Source organism: Hoplias malabaricus, chromosome Y (genome assembly GCF_029633855.1).
Source record: "Hoplias malabaricus isolate fHopMal1 chromosome Y, fHopMal1.hap1, whole genome shotgun sequence".
In the NCBI taxonomy this organism is placed as follows: Eukaryota; Metazoa; Chordata; class Actinopteri; order Characiformes; family Erythrinidae; genus Hoplias; species Hoplias malabaricus.
The window spans coordinates 75,886,592-75,910,475 of NC_089820.1; the positions used below are offsets into that span (position 1 = coordinate 75,886,592).

General features: G+C 41.2%; 1 protein-coding gene across 2 annotated transcripts in view; it reads right to left on the minus strand.

The window, feature by feature from the left end:
* The window catches only part of LOC136677791 (epidermal growth factor receptor-like), a 60,303-nt gene that overhangs the window by 19,280 nt on the left and 17,139 nt on the right, over positions 1–23,884 (minus strand). Inside the window, exons 2-6 of one of the 2 annotated variants that reach the window (XM_066655443.1) lie at positions 3,300–3,451; positions 2,852–3,038; positions 1,852–1,986; positions 1,531–1,593; positions 757–875 (exon numbers count right to left, since the gene is read on the minus strand). In XM_066655443.1, coding sequence (XP_066511540.1) covers positions 757–875; positions 1,531–1,593; positions 1,852–1,986; positions 2,852–3,038; positions 3,300–3,451 — 656 coding nt within the window. Of the gene's footprint in view, positions 1–756; positions 876–1,042; positions 1,149–1,530; positions 1,594–1,851; positions 1,987–2,851; positions 3,039–3,299; positions 3,452–23,884 lie in introns of those variants that run through there. The other variant, XM_066655444.1, reaches the window with a different exon arrangement.

The following is a 23,884-nucleotide window of genomic DNA, read 5'->3' on the forward strand; positions in this document are numbered from 1 at the left end:
ATATTAGACAAAATGGAAGCATGGTGTTAAAAATGTTCAGTGGACAATGAAGCATAGACCAGCCACTCAGTTGAGGTTCAGTTACATTATCAACTGCAAAATGAAGACACTTAGCATGTGGTCATTTTAGCACATTGTGTTGATTGCTGTGGTCTGGAGCATGATATGCGTTAATCCTCTGTCTGTCTTCTCTCTGACATGTGAAGGGAAGTCTAAGCAAAGGTATGTATTTTTGTATTATGTTGATTAATTTGTTTTATATAGATTTTTGATTAATGTCAAAACCCTGTAACTTACAACCTTTATTTTATTTCAAGCCAAACACTTACAGTATTTGCGTAGAATTTGTCATTTTAGGAAGGCACAGTAAAATAAATAATAAGTAATAATAAATGACTGTTTCTCCTTCTAGAAATGACCACATCAGAGATATGAGGAACGGTATAATCCATGACACATTTGCCTTTGTAAATTGAAGACATTATATTTGATTATGCTCCAAATTTGATCATCTTTGCCTCTTTCCTCTTCTCAGCGTAACAACTAATGCAAGGGTGGAGCTCATTTTCTCCTGACCTCAGACATAAAGGCTTTAAGCACGGTCTATCTGATGGGGGCAGCTGCTAAGAGTCCCATTTCCTCTATGAATTACTTTTTGAATGGATGATTGACTAGAAACCTAATGTGCTGTAGGTGATTAATAAATGTGAAATTTGAAAAAGCTGCCGTATAAAAGGACATCAGTCTGCTCCTCACCAGGCAGTCTTTAGGTCTAGGTCCAGTGCAGCCTGAAGCGCAGTGTTCATTGCAGCAGTCGCTAGGTTTGGTTCCTTTGCACCTCCCAGAGCACTGCTCTGCACACGTTAGCTTTGTAACTGTATACAACAAAAACAAAAGAGTCTTACACGTTTAAACCTTAACCCAAATTACTGACTTAAGAACATATATTACAAGAAAATAAGTGCTAAAATTTATGATTATTATTAATGATATAATGATTTATAAAGGGGCAGCACGGTAGCGCAGCAGGTAGTGTCGCTACCTGGAGGTTGTGGGTTTGATTCCCGCTCCGGGTGACTGTCTGTGAGGAGTTGGTGTGTTCTCCCTGTGTCCGTGTGGGTTTCCTCCGGGTGCTACGGTTTCCTCCCACAGTCCAAAAACACACATTGGTAGGTGGATTGGCGACTCAAAAGTGTCCATAGTGTGTGAATGAATGTGTGTGTGTCTGTGTTGCCCTGTGAAGGACTAAAATAGTGTCCGTATGAAATGTGTTCGCCCAAAGCCATGAAATGGTTGCCAACAAGCATTCATGTCAAGCCCTAAAAGCACTTAATACTAATCCCAGTACACTATGTAAGAATCAGCAGAAATCTACATTTCATAGTAAAAGTAAAACAGCTCAGCACTTTTCTGAACGCTTTTTAGTGTTTTTAATTATTCAGTGTGACCTCCATGCTTAAAAATGTATGAGCTGTACAATGTGAAGCATTGAATTCCAGCATCAAACCGCCCTGAATATTTACTACTTACATGTCTGGCATTTATCAGGAACCCAGCAGGAGCCGTTATAACAGCTGGAACTACACGGTTTACCTGGGGAAAGAAAAACAATGAGCTCCCACTCAACCACAGCACTTCAAAGTCCATGAACAGAGCCAAACAGTGGACAACCCCGATACAGTACAGAGTGATACACAGTGACCAGTGCACTCTAGCAAATCTCTAGTAAAATATATGTTTGTTTGTTTAACTAGGTGTGTTACCATACAATAATACAAAAATAGTCTCTTGGACAGTAAGACACGAAACGGTCCAGTGTGTCCACTGCGGATGGTTTATGGTGTTACTCACAGTTTTTAGCAGTGCTGGTCTCAAATATGATGGAATTCAGATTGCTCTTCATGTTTATGATGTCTGCCCACTGGATGGTATCCACATTACATAAGTAAGGGTTGGAGGAAAACTTCACTCCACCCCTGATTATTTCTGGAGTTGAAGAATGATACAGCAATTAATCAAGCAACCATTATACACACAATACACAGTACATGTCCAAATGTTTGTAGACACCTCCTCCAACATATGGATATGCTCACACTGCTGTTCAGTTGTGCATACACCACTTGTATCATTTGCATAGAAAGAGCAAGCACACATGGGGCTTAATACCCCACTGGCTCACCACTGACATTAGAAATGGTGAATGTAGGCACATGTGTAGCTTCTCCAGAGCTTTTTTTCTATTGGCAAAACAGTTAACTGGAAGGTTGCCGGTTCGATCCCCAGAGCTGGCGGGTCATGACTGACGTGCCCTTGAGCAAGAGCCGGGGCTAGGGCTGCCCACCGCCCCCTAGTGTTCACTAGTGTGTGTGTAAATGTGTGTTTCACTGCACGGATTGGGTTAAATATGGAGAACAAATTCCTCTGCAGCCAATAAAGTGGTTCTAATTCTAATTCTAATTCCTAGCCTGAACTGTAGGCCTAGCCCTAACCCATGGCCATAGTTCACTACTGCTAAATGTTAATTAAGAATTCAGTAACAATACTTTTAAAACCATATGGATTACATTTGAAATGAATCTATATCATAATTGTAAAGGCCAATGTACATAAATGTGTTTAACTCAAGTAATGACACTGCATTTAAATACTGCCAAATAACAATAACTGCTAATGGTTAAATCAGAAATGAATTGACAATCTGTTATGAATTGAATTATATTACCAATATTGCTTGTTTCTGTTTTGTTTGCATGTGTAATTTAGGCTAGTCTTGCTAACACCTAGTCACAGTATCTACACATACATAGTATACCCCATTCCTTCAGTCCAGGTCCAGGTCAAGACTCACCGGTCAGACTGGTGAGGGGCAGTCTTCTCAGGCCCCTTGATGTGGACTGATTTTGGTTGGACAGGACAACGAGGGAGAAAGTGTCCATGTACAGTGTGTGTCCACGGATGATCCGCAGGTTTCTCAATGGAATTTCCACGGCTTGATTGACCGCTATCAGGACGTAACCACCTACCTCCTCAATGCTCTGAAGATATACAAAAAAGGGGCAGTGTTTATGAAGCAGTCACTCATTCCATGTTTCATCTCCTTCTCATAAACAGAATCCGTTATAATGACACCTAGTGGTCTGGAGGTCTCACTTGTTTTAAACATGGCTACTCTCATGCTGGGGGAATCCATTCTATGGAGCATATATTGACTCATTCAAAGAATAACTAATGACATTCGTGAATATTGTCTGTCTGGAGACAGAAATAGGTTATGAGAAGATGCCTCTTGTTTGTACCTGGAGGAAAGACAGGTCGTGTTTCTGTGTGGCGTATGTGATCTCCAGGTTCTCCAGAATAACGGTGCAGTTACTGTACATCTTCACCATGTTCTGATAATGATCATCTACCGTGCTCAGAAGAGTCAGTCTGTTATTACCTCCCTGACACACTGTGGAGAGAGAGAGAGAGAGAGAGAGAGAGAGAGAGAGAGAGAAATAATTATAGCAAACTGACCACAGAAAAGATATAATTTCCACTCAAAATATGGTGAGAGGCTTCAAATCCACAAATGTCTACACTTCTACTGCATATAGACAAATAATACTATGGGTCTAAAAGGATACAGAGCTGTCAACAAGCCCTTCATGTCTTCATGAAAACGTAGTTCCTGGTGATCTCAGAACAATGGACTGGGCGCCCCAGAGCCCAGACCACAACATTACTGACTGTGATAGGGATGTTTCACATTGTGAGAAGAAGAAAATAAGTGCTAAGGCTGGGGAAAAAAAAAAGTCTCAGAGGCATGACAGTGCTGAACATTTCTCACTCATCCTCGGTATCTGCCCATCCCAGTGCAGTGTGTTTACACGTTCTCCTCATGATCAGACTAATGGTTAAAGTTTAAAAAACTTTTCAGTTGCTGCAGAATGAAGTCATGAACGTGTCATCCAGCTCATGAATTAGAGCAGAGAGCCGGTGGGCGTCTGTTTAAACAGAACCACGGCAAACGCTACACAGCCAGGAAAAACACGGCATGGTCAAAGATCCAGAGAAATCTCTTTCTCTATCTCTCTATCTCTCTTATCTCCTGCTGTCTTTCTCCTCTCACCGTCTCTCCTTTCTTTTCCTTGTCTTGCCTTCTTTCTATCCTCCATCTCGATCTTTTCTTCCATTTATTTCACTTTCTCTCTCCTCTCCCTGTCATGATTTCATCTCATTTTTTCCCCCTCTCAAACTGCTTCTCCATTTCTTTTTCCTGTTTCTATTTTCTCCTTTCTCTCTCTCTCCCATCTCTCTCCCTTGCCTCTCTTTTTTCTCAGTTCTTTTCTCATGTCACTGTCTCTCTCTGATTAAATCCTCCATCTCCTTGTGTTTCTCTCTCTCTCTCTCTCTCTCAGCCCCCCCCCCCCCACCCCACCTTCCTCTTTCTCTCTGATTAGAACCAGAACATCTCCTCCCTAAAAGCAGCTGAGCTGACTGTCACTTATCCAGTGAAAGTTTAAGGAGGAACTGAATGACGTGTTCATTTACCACAGGACCACCACTGAACAGATGTTTTTTACAGGTGTGAACGCTAACAGAGTGTATTAATAACATGTATTTCATTATAGTTAATTCATTTCAACTGTTAGTGTCCTTTACATTTCTTTTTATCACAGTTTTATGACGCATTTCCATAAATCCCACCAACCAATCATAGCTTGCCTTCAATAACCCCTCCCCCTGGAAAAGCTTTAATGAAAACCATAAAGACACGGAAGAAAACTAGATCATACACCCAGTGTCCCAGGGATTTAACCTAGTCCTGGACTTAACAACAATCTGAATGGAGATTCTCCATAATATGGACAAAGTAGTCCGGGTCCAGGCTTAATCCCAGACTGGGAAACTGAACCTTGTTGTCTTTAATTATACTAAAAGCAGCAGTCCCTCATGAGCTTGTAGAAGATATTACCGATGATAATGGAATCGTTTCCCAGGCAAAGAAGGTTATTTCTCCCACTGTGTAACGAAACACCACTCATTAGCTGAATTGTAGATGCTTAATGCTCTAATCACTTCCCATAGAAGACACGAGGGATTTGTTTGGACTCATATACAGCTTTGATTATATCCTCTATCTATTTGAAAGAGCAGCCAATTTCAACCTAACCTTCAAGTGCCGTATCAGTATTATAGTCTAATACAAATTTGCCAATGTCAGGTGCAGGAAGATACCACTCCTTTTCTAAATTAGCTGGCAGTATGCACTCAAAGGTATTGAGAATGTTTTGTCCTGAAATGCTCCCTACCAGAGTCAGGACTGTTCACAGTGGTTGTGATAGAACCCACATGTCTGAACATTTAACAAGGCCTTTAAGAGCTACATCACAGCAGTGTATTTCAGGAAATGGTTATGAATATGTTTTCTGATGAGGAACACATTGTTTTCAAGGCTTTTATTTCTCTACATGAAGCATTTCACATCAAAACCTGTTTGTATGAGTTTGTTTAGATATGCACCACTGATTTATGCAGAAATGTTGTAACGTAACCATCAAAACGGTAAAAGAAAAGCAGAGACTGGAAACAAAGGGCACTGTCTGTATCAGGAAGCAGAGACTGGTTCATAATTCTGAGACGGAGTCTTAAAAGCAGCAGGTAGACAGTCCTCCAGACACACCACTGGGCTTTTATTTTCCCCCCATTTTTCTTGCTCAGATTTACACTGTTATTACTAGTAAATCAGCATCAGACTACTCATTCCTGAAAGGCATTTTCTTGATATATTTCATGATATATGAAATATAATGAAACATGGTACTGAAACTGAAGAAGTTTTCACTGGAAGAGCAGCGGGATCCGATTATACTTTTTTGTTTCTACACTCACTCTCCATTCTCTAAGCCCCAGTGACCATACAGGAGCACTTTGTAGTGTTAAAGATACAGACTGACTGTAGCTCATCTGTTGCTCTGCATACTTTCCCTGTGTTTTTCAAAGGTCGGGACCCCCAACGAACCATAAAAGGCCAGGCATCAGAGCATTATTATTAGAGGAATTCAGACAAATTATTTATTAGATTTATTGACTGATTGATTGCTTAATTCATTATTAATTGTTTGGTGTGTGTGTGTGTGTGTGTGTGTGTGTGTGTGTGTATGCTCATAATGCCGGTACGTGTTAAACTGTTTGTATGTGTTAATGCGCACACATTAAGTGACTGAAAACATTATCTTTCACGGTGAATCTCAGCGGGACCTGTGCCAACTTTCTGAATGGAGAAAATAAAAGTCAGACCCAGCACAAAGACACGTAAGCTGTGAAAGACAGATACAAAGACATGAAGAGCAGGACACACCCAGAGTGAGTGAAACCTCAGAACAAAACAGTCATGTTATTCCCAACACTAACAGGGAGCAAACACTGAAGCACTGTAACTGTACACCAACCACTTTCTACTGATTAATACTCCTGATCCACAATATTTCACAGACAGACAGACGAAAAAAACAGAAATATTATGAAATCCTTGTTATCTCCTCCTGTGGTGATAATTCCTCAGATACCATGGCACACTCAGATGGAATCCTGTGGATGGCAGTAGCTCTGTTATACACAGACTGCACACACACGGCACGCACACGCACACACACACCCACACTAACGCAAACACTGATAACAAAGACGCCATTAGAACAAGTGCAATGCAAACAGGTCAAAGTTGTCCTTTTTCTTAATCCAGTCTTGTGTAAGTTTGTGTCTGAATAAGTCTTCGTGTTTAAATAAGATTTAGAATCATAAATCATTACAGTTCAGGGTTCAGAGGAAACTGGTTGTTGTATATATATGTACATACAGTACCAAAAGTCAAAAGTTTAGACACGTCTCCTCATTAGTCATTGTGCACCAGCCCCTACCACTGCACAAACCAAGTTATGGTCTCAAACACTTTAAGAAGCGGCGAGCGGTTCTACAAATTAACTCTTGACGAGGCCACAGCTGTTCACTGAAAACAATTCCAGGTGACGTCCTCATGAAGCTGACTGAGGGAACGCCAAGAGTGTGGAAAGCTCTCTTCAAAGGAAAAGGTGGCTACGTTTTTGGTTGTTTAACACTTTTTCCTTTACTACGTAATTCCATGTGTTCCTTCATAGTTTGAATGTCTTCCGTATTCATTTACAGTGTAGAAAATAATAAAAAACAAAGAAAAACCATTGAATGAGAAGATGTCCAAATTTTTGACTGGTGCTGTACTTTCACAATATGTTGAAAATGGCCCAAAATAAAGGAAACCCTCCCTGAGTAGGCGTGTCTAAACATTTGACTGTTACTGTACATTATAACCACCTTTCACCCTATTCTTTAATGCTCAGGACCCCCACAGAGCAGGTAGGCCTAATATTTGAGTGGTGGATCATTCTCAGTGCTGCAGTGTTACCATGTGTTGCGTTGGTACGAGTGGATCAGACACAGCAGTGCTGCTGGAGTTTACTCTCTTTTTATTTCACACACTTTATTACATTAATGGGATGCAAATTCCTGAAGAATCAGTGGTTTTATTCGACCAGATAATGGTGACAGCTGTAAAACTGAAGATTGTTTTTGTAATAACGGTGCAAAAACAAGTCACTAGTGCTTCTTATAATGTTCCTTTCCAAATCTTAAGATAAACAAGCAGAAAAATCCAAGTCTTCCCTGAAGTGCTGGCACGTAAATTGTGCTAGGTTGCATTCCTGGACATGTCTGTTCCTGACCACACAACTAGCTGCTTATTACGGAACCACAAAGCTCTGCCTGGCTGCAGAATTCACCAGCTTTAATAAAGAAAGAGTGACAACAAGATGATAATCTGAGGTTCCAAAGTCATCTTTTATTGCAGCGTGAGAAAACTAATTACACCAGTGTTCATACAGAAACTGAAACCCTGCACGTTGCTTCATAAGCAGGTTCTCCTCTTTCTTTATTGTTGTATTCAATTGTTCACGAAAGATCAGGCAAGAACAGATTTTTGACCTTGTATTCTGACATGATACAACAAAACCACCTGAGGAAGTAACAAAGTCAAACATGTGTCATGTGTGTGTCATGAAACCTCCTATCTCCAAAATGGCAACATTATAAAGAAGGAATGAAGCAACTTTCAATGGAAAATAATGTAAAACTTTTATTTAAAGCAATTTGGGATCATTAGTTTTGGTAAAGCTTGGTGAAATCTACGTACAAACTAATGGAGAAGTGATTTCAAGTTAAATTTTGTTCCCCCAGCAGCTCTATGAAACCATAAAACTTGGGAATATTGTTAAAAAAAAGCAGTGTACAATTCCAGGCTATTCTGTCTGTCCCACAAGTTAACCCTGTTTTTCTCTGTTTTAATAACAAAGTGGGGACATACTGTCCTGTATGTGCACAATAACAAGTACACACTATCTCTCATCATACTCTGCCTTGGAATCTTTCTGACACGCAAAAGTAATCAAGACAAGCAACGGCAGGTGCCTTCAGGGTACTGGAGTTAGCTTATAGCTAAAGGCTCAGCCAGCTGCTTTCTTTCATTTCCGCGTAAGGCAACTTTAATCAGCGCTGATTATGATTATGCTCCTGCCTGTGGTGCTAATTCTTGGTCATGAGGCTCTTATTAAAAATACACCTGCACTCACTGTGAGCTTTATTAGAAACACTTTCTCTGTACTTCTTTAACCGGCTACAAGTTTTGGTTTAGAACTGTGGTGTAATGCCATTGTTGATTTGTTTCTGTTGGCTATAGTCGACACAAATGACGTCTGTACTTTGAAGTGCACACAGGGACACAGCCACGGCCTTTCTGTTGCACACAGCTCATATAATCTCCACAGAGAAGCACTGCAGATAGAGTGCTAAGGATCACCTCCACTTGAGCTTGAGGTCACCATGCTCACAGCCAGAGGTGTGTTAGCGGATTATAAAACCCCAGGCATTGTGTTGTGTGATGGAGCACCCTTCAATACTATTGGGAAGAGTCGGAGTGGGGTACGTGATTAAGAACTAATCACTCAACACAGAAACCTACCCTCACTAATCTTCATGCAGTTGAATACAAACAAATCTTCACAGCAATGTTTTAAAAGGCTGTTAATGCAGCAGAAGAGGGGCAAACCCTCTAATGATACCCTTAATCTACATTTGTTTGTCTACAGTGTAGCTTTATTTTGAGGAACATATTGGAGCTGTCAGATTTTATAATCTGGAATTCATTGCTAATTGGCTTGTAAACAGCTTTGCCATTTCTGTGTGGTTTGAAAGAGGAAATGTGTCAGATTGCAATAATTTCTGAGGAATTTCTTTGGCAAAATTTGAAGTTCCATGGCTCTCAGTGTGGGCGGCACAGTGGTGCAGCAGTTAGTGTCGCAGTCACACAGCTTCAGGGGCCTGGAGGTTGTGGGTTTGATTCTCACTCCGGGTGACTGTCTGTGAGGAGTGGTTGTGTTCTCCCTGTGTCTGCGTGGGTTTCCTCCGGGTGACTGTCTGTGAGGAGTTGGTGTGTTCTCCCTGTGTCCGCATGGGTTTCCTCCAGGTGACTGTCTGTGAGGAGTTGGTGTGTTCTCCCTGTGTCTGCGTGGGTTTCCTCCAGGTGACTGTCTGTGAGGAGTTGGTGTGTTCTCCCTGTGTCCGTGTGGGTTTCCCCCAGGTGACTGTCTGTGAGGAGTTGGTGTGTTCTCCCTGTGTCCGTGTGGGTTTCCTCCGGGTGCTCCAGTTTCCTCCCACAGTCTAAAAACACACGTTGGTAGGTGGATTGGCGACTCAAAAGTGTCCGTAGGTGTGAGTGAATGTGTGAGTGTTGCCCTGTGAAGGACTGGCGCCCCCTCCAGGGTGTATTCCTGCCTTGCGCCCATTGATTCCAGGTAGGCTCTGGACTGGATAAGCGGTTACAGATGATGGATGGATGGATGGCTCTCAGTGTGCTCAGTAGCTTATACAATACTGGACCAGTCTTTTAGGGGACACATAATGTCCCTATTCCAGAAGTGAACACAGTTCCCTGGTCTTAAAGAAACGTCTGTGACATGTTTGGTCAAAATGCCCAAACCTAGTTTCCCCTAGTCTAAAACAGCCCTGTTTAGAACGGCAGGTTTCATCATCTATTCCTTTAAATGATAATGAACTGCTCACAGTTCGCCCCGACCTGAGCGCACAGCTGTGAGGAGCAGAAGCTCTGGTTTTTAGCCGTTTTCGCTCTGTTCTCTTTCTTCTTCATTCTCGTTTTCTGTTTTTACTCAGTGCTCTTATTTCTCTGACCATGTTGTGTCCATTTTGCTTCGTTTAACTTTGTCACTGAGTTCTCACGTAAACCCAGATTCAGGTGAGAGGCATTACTGGGTGCTCTTGTTTCAGTGTGTGAGCTGAAATCAATGTGCACATTCACTGAGCTAGTGATTTGTTTCATAATATGTTCCCTATATGTTCTCCATAATATGTTCATAAGATGACCAAATAAATAGCGAGGCCTGGTATTAATCTGGACTCTCACGGTAATTAAATAACTAACTTGTTTTTAATTATATCCCAAGATGCCAATTCCCAAGGTGCTTTAGAACGAAATTAGAAATAATAAAAAGATACTTTCCCATCCAAACAAAATATAGGTTATCTCCCACAGCCTGTAAATAAACAGCGCTCATTAGCTTAACTGCAGATGCTTATTGCTCAGGGCTCTTTCCGTAGAGGTTATGAGGGATTTTATTCTGAATTTCACTATAGCAATTAGCCTGTATTTTGCTGAGGGGCATCTAGCTGAGATTAGGATATGAGGGGGAGGTAGACTCTGGGAGCTGAAGTTAAAGGTGAGAAAAGCCCCTTGTGCTACTTTCACTATGTTTTACAGCTCCAGTTCAAGCCAGAAGTTCATCTCCCACGCACAGCGCTGTATACATTCCTAAACAGCTCTTTATTGGTGGTTATCTGGGAGAAGCGATAAAGAGTAATACATTTCCTGTGCTGGTCATAGGCCATATGTAGAGTTCCTGAAGCTTAGGCAACATCCCACAGACAGTAACATGGCTTTCTTCATGGCCTGTCACCACTGAGTACAATAACCCCTTTAATAACACTCTCTAACTCACTAACAAAATTTCACGGGTGGCTAAGCACAGTGACAAAGAGAGCCATTGTTTCCAGAGCATGGAGGATGAAGTAGAACAATGTTAGCTTTAAAGTGTCATGCTAATCAAATAATAATAATTATAAATAAATAAATAAATAAATAAAAGCTGGCCCAGTATAGTGTAACTAAGTATTTGTTTGTTGAGTAGCACTTTTATAGTAATTTTTTTAACAGTTGCATACGTTTTTATTTACATTGTGATTTTCCAGGTGAAAATAATTACACATCTCTTTCTGTACATGTTTTTTATACACTGTTTATTTGCAGGATTCAACAAATGTGCTAAAGAAATGGCACCTTATTTTCCAAGACATTAAATTCAGTAAATAGATAGAAGACAAATAATGTTATTTTTCTTTTACAGAATGAAATCACTTTATTAGAAAATCAGCAAGTCATCATCTGACCATCTAAACATGTCTGGAGTTACCTCATATCAACCATGCGTGCCACAGTAAAACCTGGCCCATTGGTTCACTTCCTTCAGGAGTGTTAGCAACCCCTGTGGCTCAAGGCCAACGTGACGCAGGTAAGGTGTGGCAGGCAGGAACAGGCAGAAGTCGGTCTTACTGTGTGAGCTCAATCCAGCTAGTGCAATCTTCCTAACTGTTACTGTTTTACCCTCCAGGCTGTAGGTGCACAGAAACTTCTTACAAATATGTGTAACAGGTACAGATGAGATCAGTGATGATGTCACTCAGCTCGTCCAGTGAGAACTGGTCAGAGATTTGCATTAACTATCTGACTTTTCACACCATTTTTCTGTGATCTTAACCAGTTAAAATAACTTTGTTTTTCCTTGTTTGTCCCAAGTGCTTTCAAAATCAGTTCGATACGAATGATCAGTACAGTACATACTGCATTTAGGTCAAGTTTAATATCACGACTGTTCCATTTCAGCCTAACCCTAATGTTAACCAATACAACAAGCAACTTATCTTTTTTTTATATATAATGCAGCTTTATAAAACCCACTTTGACATGTCAGGTTCATTATGGATGTCCTGTAGTCAGAGAATTTGACAGTTTAAAGGAAGTTTTTAGAGATAAGAGAATGGGGTTCACAAGGCTCTACACTTGGCCCAATAATCTTGCATTGTCTTTAGTAAGTGGCTGTAACTTTGTTTTATTCTAGCAGCACAGTTACTGATTCCCATCGGCTGTTGGCAAATCAGGCCATATTGGACTTGTAAAAAGCTTTAGGACTCTAGAAAAATCCTTGAGGGACCACAAAGTGGTAATGAATAAGGGACGGTCTAAGTGAGTTGTATGTTGTCCACCAGGGAACACAGCGCTGAATTGTGAGTTTTTTTTCTCTGAGTGGAGCACAAATTGGCAGAGTTTCTGTGGGTAAATATCTCAGGTCAGGCGACAGTTAAATGTGTCATTAAAAACACATGCAGATAAAACTAGTAATTAAGCTGAGATCTCTAAGGCAACCAGAAAGCAGTAATGTGTCATAATTCAAAATTTATATATTTATATTTTAATTAATAATAACAGAACTACTTGTTTATTATGCATTTATTGTTGGTATCGTTGCCAAATTCATTGCTGAGTTTCGCATTAAAGGATGAGTTGGCCATTCCTGTCACAATATGTGGTTAGATTAGTCAATTAATCTGTGTACACAGGCCTTTAAAGGGATCTTTCCAGAACAGGGCGTGAACGGATTGTGTGTTACAGCTCCAGGTGTACTGTACTGTAGCAGATGATGATACAAACAATCAGCCCCAAAAATCCATATTTAATAAATGAGACACACAACCATTTATAGAATATGGTTAATGTTTACCAGAAGCAGTACTTCACAGCATAATGCCTCGGATAGAATTCTATCCACAATTCAACGCACATCCAAACTAAAATGAATGGGATTGGTGTCTCAGAGCATCACTGCTTGCAAAGACATTAGCCAGCAGCATCTATTAACCCAATTACAGGAAAGCATATGCATGCTTATAAGGAAGAGGCAATGGTAAACTGCTTTCCAATTACAATTAGTGTCCCTAGGTCTGCAATCCTTCTTTGTTTAATATGGACATTGGTGCAATGTCACGTACCAGATATTAACTGATGCTATACAGGATCTTTCTTTTTCAAACAGGGAAAAATAAGCGGGGATGTTTAAATATGTGTCAATGCTAAGAATTAAAACACTCTGATGATTGTGAATTGAGTGGCAATTCAGCTATTAGGACTACACATTGGTAGTACACACTTATATATATATATGACCATTGCCCATGATCCAACATGCGGCTTTCAAAATGGTGGCCATGTTTCGGATATAGCTTAAAACATAGGCCCCCTGACCCATTACTTGCTGGGGTATTCAGATAAAAGGGTCTCCTGTGGATATGGACTCACCCTGTATATGAGTATGGGTATGTTTATATGAGTATGAGAAATGAAAGGATGGACTTGTGCCAGCATTTTTAATAATATTCTGTAAGATCAACCCTAAAGACAAAAAAAACAGATGTTGTTTTGTGCTGCATTTCTGATATCCTTGATATCCTCCACATTGGATCCAAAGCAAAGCTGGCTACCTCTCCTTCCCAGACTCACAGTTTTGAAGGGAGGCCCAAATCTCTGAAGTCCACTATCAGTTTTAGTCGGGGAAAATAAAGAACTTCCTCAATTCTTCCTGTGCACTGAGCCCACACTTCCCTGTCCTGCCAGGTTTAAATTGTTACAGAGTCAGGGAGCGGAGGAGGAGGAAGCCTATTCTATTACATACAATCTAAACAAAGATAATACCACAATACAATAAAGAGATCCACATCTGGAGAGAGATGAACACCACATATTTGATGTCTTTGAACCAGCTACTATGAATTCCAAATGAGAAAAAAATCCCTCCATTGAGCCGGAATTGGAGCAAAAAGCAGCTGGGAATAAATCTTGGGTGTGCCAAATGAAGTGGGGGGCTTTGAAAGAGGACTGAAAGATGCTCCCCCTTCCTCATCATCCTTCTTTAGAAAAAAAAAAATAGACAGTGAAAAAATGGGCCCTTCTGACTTTTCAGGAAGTTCCCTATATGGGGTCAGTCAAAGCATTATGCTACAAACCCAGATGCTAGAGGCCTCCAGGGAGGATGGAGGGGGCTTTGAGACAGCTCAAACCCGATCTGTGGAGGAAGGCATGCTTGTGAGCCAACCCAGATGCTGAGGGGCTACAGAAAAGCACTGTGTTTCATTTCTCTCCAGGAATGTTAAATGCATTAATGGACTACCTGAAAAACAATACGGCACAGAATTCATCTCGGCTGCTATAAAATGGTTTCTTGCCTTTGTAGATGAACATTAGTCTGAACAACCTAAAAGTAACACTGCGGTATTGTTCAAGCAGGTCTCAATCTGCTGTCTCTGTGGCACAGTCACTTACCATTGTGATAATTATGTTAATGGGACTATTATGGCAAACTCTACGCCTCTTACAATCAAATCTGCAAAATATTATTCCAGAGTACATTATAGTGAATGTATTGGAATCTTGGAATAACTACCACTTGGAATAGCAAAAAAATAACCAAAAAAGGCTTATACATACAGAAAAAGGCCAAGCTAAAATAAGATAAGATTACCCCCTAGACACCACACAATATCTTTAAAAGAGTAAAAAGAACCAGAAAAGAAGCAAGAATATTCCTTCAAAGCAACACTAGGTTGAAATTTGACCTTAAAATGATTCGTTCATTCATACATTTTCTGTATGAATGTACGCTTATCAAGTTCAGGGTCACGGTGGGTCCAGAACCACCCCGGAATCACTGGGCGCAAGACAGGAACACACCCTAGCCAGTCCACCTACCAACATGTGTTTTTAGACCATGGGAGGAAACCGGAGCACCTGGAAGAAACCCATGCAGACACGTGGGAGAAAACACCAAACTCTTCACAGACCTGGAGTCACCTGGAGCTATGTGACTGAGACACTACCTGCTGTGATACAGTGCCACCCCACCTTAAAATCACAGCTTCAAAGTCATTGTGAAGGTTCAAGTGTCGCTGTTGTTGCTGATCCAGACTCGCACTGCAGAAACTGCACTATGTAACTTCTCCCTCCTCAATTTCAGGACAGGTGCAGAGTGCAAAATATGACCTAGTGTTCCTTTCAAGATGCCTAGAGTTCAGTGATCCCCTCAAACAAGGATTAAGATAATGGCCTTAGTCCTCAGCATAACTATGTCCCTCTTGAGAAGCCTACGTCATATTAATTAGATTCCACATTAATGGAAAAAGGCCTAGATCAGTTCTAGATGTCCCATCTCTTATATTCATCTATGTGGAAAGACAAATAAGGCCCAAAAATGCAGCAAATGTTTATCCTTCTTGGAAGGGCTCCTCTAACAAGCCAGTATAAATCTCCAGTTACACTTTGCTGAAGTTTAGCTGTGTTTATCCTGAGGCCCGGTGCAAGATTCCTGGCCAAAAAGTCCTTTTAGCACACATGGGGTCAAACACAAGCACACTAACCGTTCAAAAGGCATGGTAAAGTCCCCCTCTACATCACAAATGTGATTATGTTGCAGTGAAGTCATGTCTAGGACTTAGACATATCTCAATGCTACGTCTAGTTAAAGAAAGCCTGAGATGCTATTCTAGCAGGGGATCATCAATCTTACAACGTCTGTGGTGTGAACAAAACCACACATTCACTGCGTTTGGATCAATTACCCTTTGAATTGCTAATGAGATCCCTTGTGTCTGCACAGCTATGGACCTTATTCATTATATTGAGAAAAAAATACGGGCTGTTAGCGGCTAGTGAATGACCTCTTTCTATAGCCTTTATTGAGACATGATATGGCTGTGCATTGGCTTTATCTTTGAATAAGGGCCTTTTGAAATATAGCTCAAAACAGACAGAGCACACTTGTACCATGGTGTATATCGAAAAAAGTGGCGTTCTGTTTCAAATCATGGTTGTGATAAAAAATTTGGCGCGCTAACGAGCTAATGATAGTGTGTATTATGGCTTTTGGCCGTTCATAATCTATGTATTTGCATGGAACCCTCCAGGTCCAATCTCAAAAAGCCAAGCCCCTTATGAAAACCTAAATTACAGTGTCCATAGGACAACAATAATTACTCAAACACATCACTGTCATTTAATATCTGATGACTGGAAAGACTACCATTTTCAGCTTCTCAAGGCAGTGAGTGAATCAGAAAGCGAAAGCTCTGAAGGGATATTAGGTCAGGTTTTTCTAAACTAAGAAAATAGTGTCTGTAAAACTATTGCTGGACAGATAAAGAAAACCCACAGTTCTTGTCATCTGATATGTTTCCACTCCTTGTCCAACGTATGAGCTAATGGTGACTCCCGAACTCTAGACCACTTTTTAAAGAGTCTATAATAATTCACCCTCATTACCATCAGCATTAGCAATTTGCAGTGTGTTTTATAGAAGGTGCCTGGAAGATCCATTAGGGGTTCCTCACACTTTCACTCTGGCAGAACCATTAAGACACTATTGGCACTCTACTGTGATTTGTTCGTGCTTTAAAGCTAGGTTTGTATCCACACCAACACTGTCACCTCTATGTTTTAAATATACAGCACTCCATGAAACTCCCACACATGAAATCTGGGGTGTAATCTGGGGTTGGTCTGTACACTTCTTTAAGAGATAAATTCAATGTTGAATGTGAAAGCAATCCATCACTGTGCTTTGCTCACAGGCTGCACTCTGTGCAGTGTTACCTCCTTCAGATATTCTTTCAGTTTCCAACTGTCAGTCGATCTGTAATTATCTTCACTGAAAATTTCATGCACTCCCAAGTCTACACAATCGTTTTAACACACACTGACACACTGTTTTGTTCCTCCACCATCCTCCCAGGCTTCCAGTACTGCTCTCTCTCTCTCTCTCTCACACACACACACACACACACACACACACACACACACACACATATTCTGCTTCACTCATCACTGACACAGGAAATAGAGGAGGCTGTGCAAGGAGAAAGTGAATGAGTGGGCAGCAGTGGGTGAGTGAAAGCCCCCTACCCCCCACCACCGCTAACCACAATCTCACTACTTTGCAGCAGAGAGAGAGGGAGAAAGGAGAAAAGAGAAGAGAGAAAAGAGAATGAAAAATAAATAAAAGAGAGGGAAAGAGGCAGACAGAGAGACACTGAGTAAAAAGAGTGCCCCCACACATTTCACACATCATTCCAGCTGAGAAATAAAAAAAGATCTGCTCCTCGGGAATCCCCCACCATCCTCAACATCCCCAAGCTTCTCCCAGTCCGGGACCCAGGCAGAGGCTCGCAGGGATTTCTGATTGGCTTGGCTTACATTAGCATTGGTTTAGCTTAGCGTTCCACCTGACCACAAGCTGACCTCGGGTTTAAAGCTGTGTAAGGCCACCCACTCAGTCTAAACACAAGGGTATATAATAGATAGTCGCTGTCATCACCAGATCTCGTATCTCTGGACTGGTACCTCAATGGAGAAGAGGAAAACGTTCTTAACTTTCACATCTGTTCTTGTAAAGAGATGTTGTTTTTCCAAGACACTTTATAAAAAAAAATTTATTGGTCACATGTAAATCACCGGTGCTTTAAAATGAGGTTACAAAACCTTGTGAAGTCATGGAATTGTTTTGTATCAAGTGTCATGTCCATATAAGGTCTCTCTGATTTAAGCTGCTTTTCTCTATGGAGTTTTTTTTTTCTTGGAAAATGACTACATGCTCAAGAGATTGTTAAAGAAATGGCCTCGAGCTAAAGCAAGGCCGGAGAGGAAGGGGCAGACACAGAGTGAATTTGTGCTCAGTTCCCTCGAATATAGCTCAGATGAAACAAATAAGTACTGCACAAAGAGTGAAGACCCAGGAGTGATGAGCAGGGGGTTAAGTTTAGTTCCTGTTTGCTCTTCTCACCGGTTACTCAGCACACACTCACTTTCGCCCCCATTTGCACAACATGACACACAAGCCTTTAGTTCAGAGATGAATAATTCCCTCCTCTTGGAGACTGGTACACAAACCCTGACCGCTTGCTCCGGCTTCCACGGGGCGATAGGGGTTTTGCAATAGCGGGACATGGGTTCTGTATCAGTCCTGGCAGCTTGGTTGACAGCGTGACCAAGCGATTTCTCTCCCTGAAATTCAAAAAGGCCTGTTACTACTTGCAGATGACATAGCAACAAGTAATGTCTGAAATGCCGAGAATGGGCCAAGAGTCCGACCAATCCTCCATAGTGGGGCATGTGAACAACTCTGAAAACGGAAATGAATTAATCAGAGCCATATGCCGGAGCTCTGTGAGACTCCACGGGGCACCACCACTGGTACGGCTCATTTTTGGGTGAAATTGTGAGGTGTTAAAGTTGTGTCACTCAAACAAGTCTGATCCTGTGCCTGTTGCTGTCTGATTGCTATGGTCATCTTTTCCAGAGCCAGAGAAGCCACAGGATGTGGCAGAGCGTCTTCAGATACAAAGGCACTGCTGTCTGAAGCTCCGACCTCAAACCCAAGCCAGTTGTTTTAAGGCCACCCCCTCACTGCGAACACAAAAGGGTCCCTCGCCGCCTGCCTTGCATCATTCATTTAAGCCTTGAAACTTGGACATCAGTGTACTTTCTTTGGGCCAGATACTAGCAAACTTCTTACAAATGGCCTGGCACAGAATCAAGCCATGAGACAAGACAGAAAGAGAGAAGAAGAGCATTCTGTGTGCATAAAGACATATGGAATGCAGTACCCCAGAGAGTATACATAAATACGTTTATAAAATAATGAGAAATTGTTTTTTTAAATAATACAAGTCATTTTTATTCAATTACCTTATAATCTTGAACGTTGAATTGATTCTTTCATTCATTCTGGTCAGGGTCTCAGTGAGTGAGTCAAGAGTCTACCTGGAATCACTGGGCACAAGGCAGGGACATACCAGTCCATCACAGGCCATCACACACTCACAACTGTGGGCAATATTGCACATCCAGTCCACTTTTCAACGTGGGTGTTTGGACTGTGGAAGGAAACTGAAGCACCTGGAGGAAACCCACACAGACACAAGGAGAACACACCACACTCCTCACAGATAGAGGTGGGGATTGAACGTAAAAAACCCCTAGACCCTGGAGCGGTGTGTCAGTGACAATACCTGCAAAGCCACCCCTCATTTATATAGATGTATATATATATGCATATCAAATTCCCAACACATATTTATTTAATTCCCACTAAATATTATTTACCTAACCTTTTTTGATTTTTTGATTGGGTTTTCCTGGACGAAGTTCTCCAGTGACTCAGAACACAGTTCTAAATGAAGGACTAGCTGTTAGAAAAACATTAATAAAAGAAAATCAGTTTTTATTACAAATCCTGGAAATGCCCAATGTCATATCATTGTTTTCCCGACACATTCATTTAACTGGTGCACAAGCCCAAAAAAAGCACCGCTAACGTAACATTGCCGCATGACATCAGAGTGATGTTAGGAACAGATGTTTGACTCTGTGCAGATACAATGAGACTTTCGCGGAAGAATGTTCCGTGTTTCCACTTTGGCCGCTGTGTTAGGGAGAGATGTGAGAGAATCTGGCTGAAACTCTCCACTGCATCCAGAACATTACAGAACATCTCTCAGCTGAGCCAAGCCTCCCAGCCCCCGAGCCCCCAGCACGTCACTGCACTTGGCAAAGCCCTGCATCTTCAGATGTGTGGAGGACATCATAAGTAGGTGTCGTAGAATGAGATAATGAAAACCTTCAGGGCACTCAGAACATGGGACGGCAATAGGGGATAAGCACTTTTTTACTTTTCAGAATCAGATTTGATGTTACAGGGCAAAGTAAGACTAAGCGCTGTTCATGTGTTTTTCATATAAACTGACGTACACCTACATAAACACCTTTAAAAACTTACTCCAATACACATGTGGTGGCAATATTTATGGTAAAAACAATGAAAGCACCTTGGATGAAAACAAACACTGGCTGGAAAAAGTCTTTAATGCAACACTAGGTTATTTAAATGGTATTTGTTGCTCATTTTAATTCATTTTTACACTTTCCCACCGTCCTGAAATAAAGAAGGAGGAGGAGGAGGGGGGGTGGGTTTCCTACCCTGCTCCAAAAGTTACACAGTGCTGAGCCTGGAGTAGCAACAACAGAGGCTCTATTTGCGCTATTACAGGTCAGGGAAGCATCAGAATGATTTTAAAGCTATCATTTTAAGGTATAAATACTACCTAATGTCCCTTTAACGTAGATGCAAGTTGATATAAAATGATATGGTTACTATTTTGGAGATGAATAATTTTCTTTGGACAGTGACCATATGCTTTTGAAGGCAGACTGTGTGCGCTTCAATAGTAATCACACTGCAACTAGTCATTAGCAGTATATTTGATTTGTCCTGAAAACTGGTCTGAATGCCAGGCTTGACTTGAAGCCAGGGCTGAAGTTAAATAACACCCAAAAAGGCAAAGTGAAACAAAGCCATTTGTCTTTAAAAAAAAGTGTGAAAATAACAATTTGAGCAACTTGGACCCAGTGGTGTTGAGACAGCACTTGCTGCACTGTTGTGGATTCCATGCATAGTTCTGACAGTCACTATGACAACAAAACCTCAGACAAATACTTGCCCTCTCGACCCCCTGAAGCACTTCTGACTCCTGCAATCTCTGGGTTATTTTTCCGTGCAAGTGATTACATGACAATGTGAGGGAAAGCTGTTATAATGCTGAAACAAGAGCCTGTATATTAAAAATTCCAACGTCCTGCCTATAATCAGCCTGGAGCGAGGCTTACTTTCAGTGTCCAGAGGCAGTTAATGTCCGCAGCTGGATACTTTCCAGATTTAAGCCCCAAGGAGATTTTGTCATCGCTCCGGAAAGTCTCCGCACCTACTGTCACACATGGATTTGGAAATGCCTCCTCTTTGGTTGTATCGATAGCTGAGCTGATCTTACTTAACTGTGGAAACACCCTTTAAAGTCAATAGTTCAGGTATGACTTGGCTCAAAATGCCTCAGAAGACAACAGCACAGCAGAGAAAGCTTGCTAGCGAGCATACATGCCCTGCTAGGTTTAGAACTACTTTATTATCAATGAATCAAGAATTTATAGCATTGCCTCATGCTCATGAATCTGTTTACTTCACATCCTGGTCCACCTTCAGGGCAAACACACGTTCCAGTGCTTATACGTTCTCATTTGTTCCACCTTCTGATAGCTTTGATGGAACAAACACCGCTAACACATTAGCTTAGTGAAGCTAACATTTTTCTATGCTCTGCCAACCAATGACTGTGAAATAAGTCAGAATTTTAGAGGGAAACATCTGATAAACATTGATAGACTGCACAGATATTTCATTAGCATCAGTTGTTATGTTGCTAGCCAAGTTACTATTCCAGCTGAAGTATGGCTTAAGTTATTCTGAGGGATTTGCCAACAATTTTATCATCACACTTACCACACATACCAACATAACAATACTGTTAATACCAAAAGGGAAACATTGTGGATGAATGTACGTCAGTGTAGTTAAGCTAAGTTGCTCAATGACAGAGCTACATAGAAAATGGAGGTCAAAAGGAACCCAACAAATCATGATACACACTTCCAAGCTCTTTCTAAGTTCAGTGTAGTGCACTGGATGAGGGAGATCATCAACTCTGCAGTTCAGGGGTGCTTTTGAGCGAAGGTTGGGTAACTGCATTAGACACTGTTCCAGGCCGTGGTATTTCACTCCATACACCCTCTTCTGTGGTTAAATAAAACAGGACTCACATTGTCTTGTGGAATTTCACAAAATGCAACCTCTGTCACAGCTACAGTCTTGTTTAGGGAGCGCCACTGCACCACAGGCAGTTCTCTTTAGATTCAGGTAAACAAATGTGTTCAAATGTTGTAAAAGTGTTTTAAAAATGTAAAAATAATTTATTGTGTGTGGTATTAGTTTTATAGTGTGTCCTAAATATAAGGAATGCACAATAAGGCATGATGTAAATATCATATCAGAAGTATATACGGGGCATTTTTACACAGTCAGTTTTAAAAGAACTCATGATTCACCATCATGGAAAACACAGGCCCGTCTGATTCCCAGTACATTTCAGAAATGTGAACAGACTCTTTTTCTTGGCCTCCAGCCTCACAAAAGACCACTGCAGTGGAGGCCAGGCCAGAAACAGCCTTTGTGTTTCTGTCACCTTTAGATTCATTTACTTCTGAACTCTGCAAACAGAGCTAGAAACAATGGGTCCATGACAGAATGGCATCACACTGTATAATTAGTAACTTCCTGATTCTGTTTAAAGCTGTATACGCAACTTTAATCTCAATAAAGGTCAATATTTTCTTACAAAACTGATGTGAAGAAATGTTTTTAGTTTCTAATTATATCTAAAGAGGAATCCAACAGATTGTTCAAAATGAGGGCGGCATGGTGGTGCAGCAGGTAGTGTCACAGTCACACAGCTCCAGGGGCCTGGAGGTTGTGGGTTCGATTTCTGCTCCGGGTGACTGTCTGTGAGGAGTTGGTGTGTTCTCCCTGTGTCCGTGTGGGTTTCCTCCGGGTGCTCCGGAGGAAGTCCAAAAACACACGTTGGTAGGTGGATTGGCGACTCAAAATTGTCTGTAGGTGTGAGTGAATGTGTGAGTGTGTGTTGCCCTGTGAAGGACTGGCGCCCCCTCCAGGGTGTATTCCCGCCTTGCGCCCAATGATTCCAGGTAGGCTCTGGACCCACCGCGCCCCTGAACTGGATAAGCGCTTACAGATAATGAATGAATGAATGTTCAAAATGATGAGATGTAATCAATTGCTTTTGGAGCTTATGATGTGAAATTCTAATGTTAGGAACTGAATTTTTACTCCAACCCCAACCCTTCTCTTTAAATTATTTGTTGGCTATTCATTGATTACTTATTTATTGATAGTTATATATATATATATATATATATATATATATATAAAAATAAATAAATAAATAAATAAATAAATAAATTTTTACAGTACAATTGATAGGAACCGGGTGTCTACAATGTAAAATATATTCTAATATGTTCTTTTTAAAGCAGGTGATTAAATTTTAGGCAAAACAAATATCAGTAATGTATTATAAACTGAAGATGTTCTTCTTGATAAAGCCCTTGCGTCTGTAGTCAAGGCCGTCTATAGGCCTAATATGTAACAATATTACCGCAATTAAGTGACCATGACAAATGAAATGACACAGAACTCTTAATTATGGAGCAGGAAATGTGCTCTAATGACCACATTAGTGCAGTGTTTGTGTTTCAGAGGCAGAGAACGTAATACAGAGTGATTCAACTTCCTGCTGATACAAAGCTCAAGCTTAGGCAACTCTGCCAGGTAGATTCCCAAAGGGTCTTTGGTCTTATACTTTTCTTTCTTAAAGGAATAACTTAATAGCTCTAAGAAAAAATGATTTCCACCACAGAGTTAGCCGTAAAGACGGGAAGGAGCTCTGGCAAAGTCGTCTGCAAACACGGCGCTAGTCGGCTAGCGCTGGAAGTTAATCTCGCTTCAAAGGATAAAGCCTCTTTTGTTTGACAGGTAGTTGTTTCCATGGAGACATGTGTGTAAACTCAGACTTGGTCTTGGCCTTTACTGGGATGATGCTGAAAGCCTTGGCTATCGCTCTCTCTCCTGTCTCTTCTCTATCGCTCTCCCTCCACACTCTCTCGCTCTTCTTTCTATCGCCTCTCCCTTCTTTCTTGTCCGCTTTCTCTCTCTCGCCCTCTCCCTCACTCATTCTGCCCTCA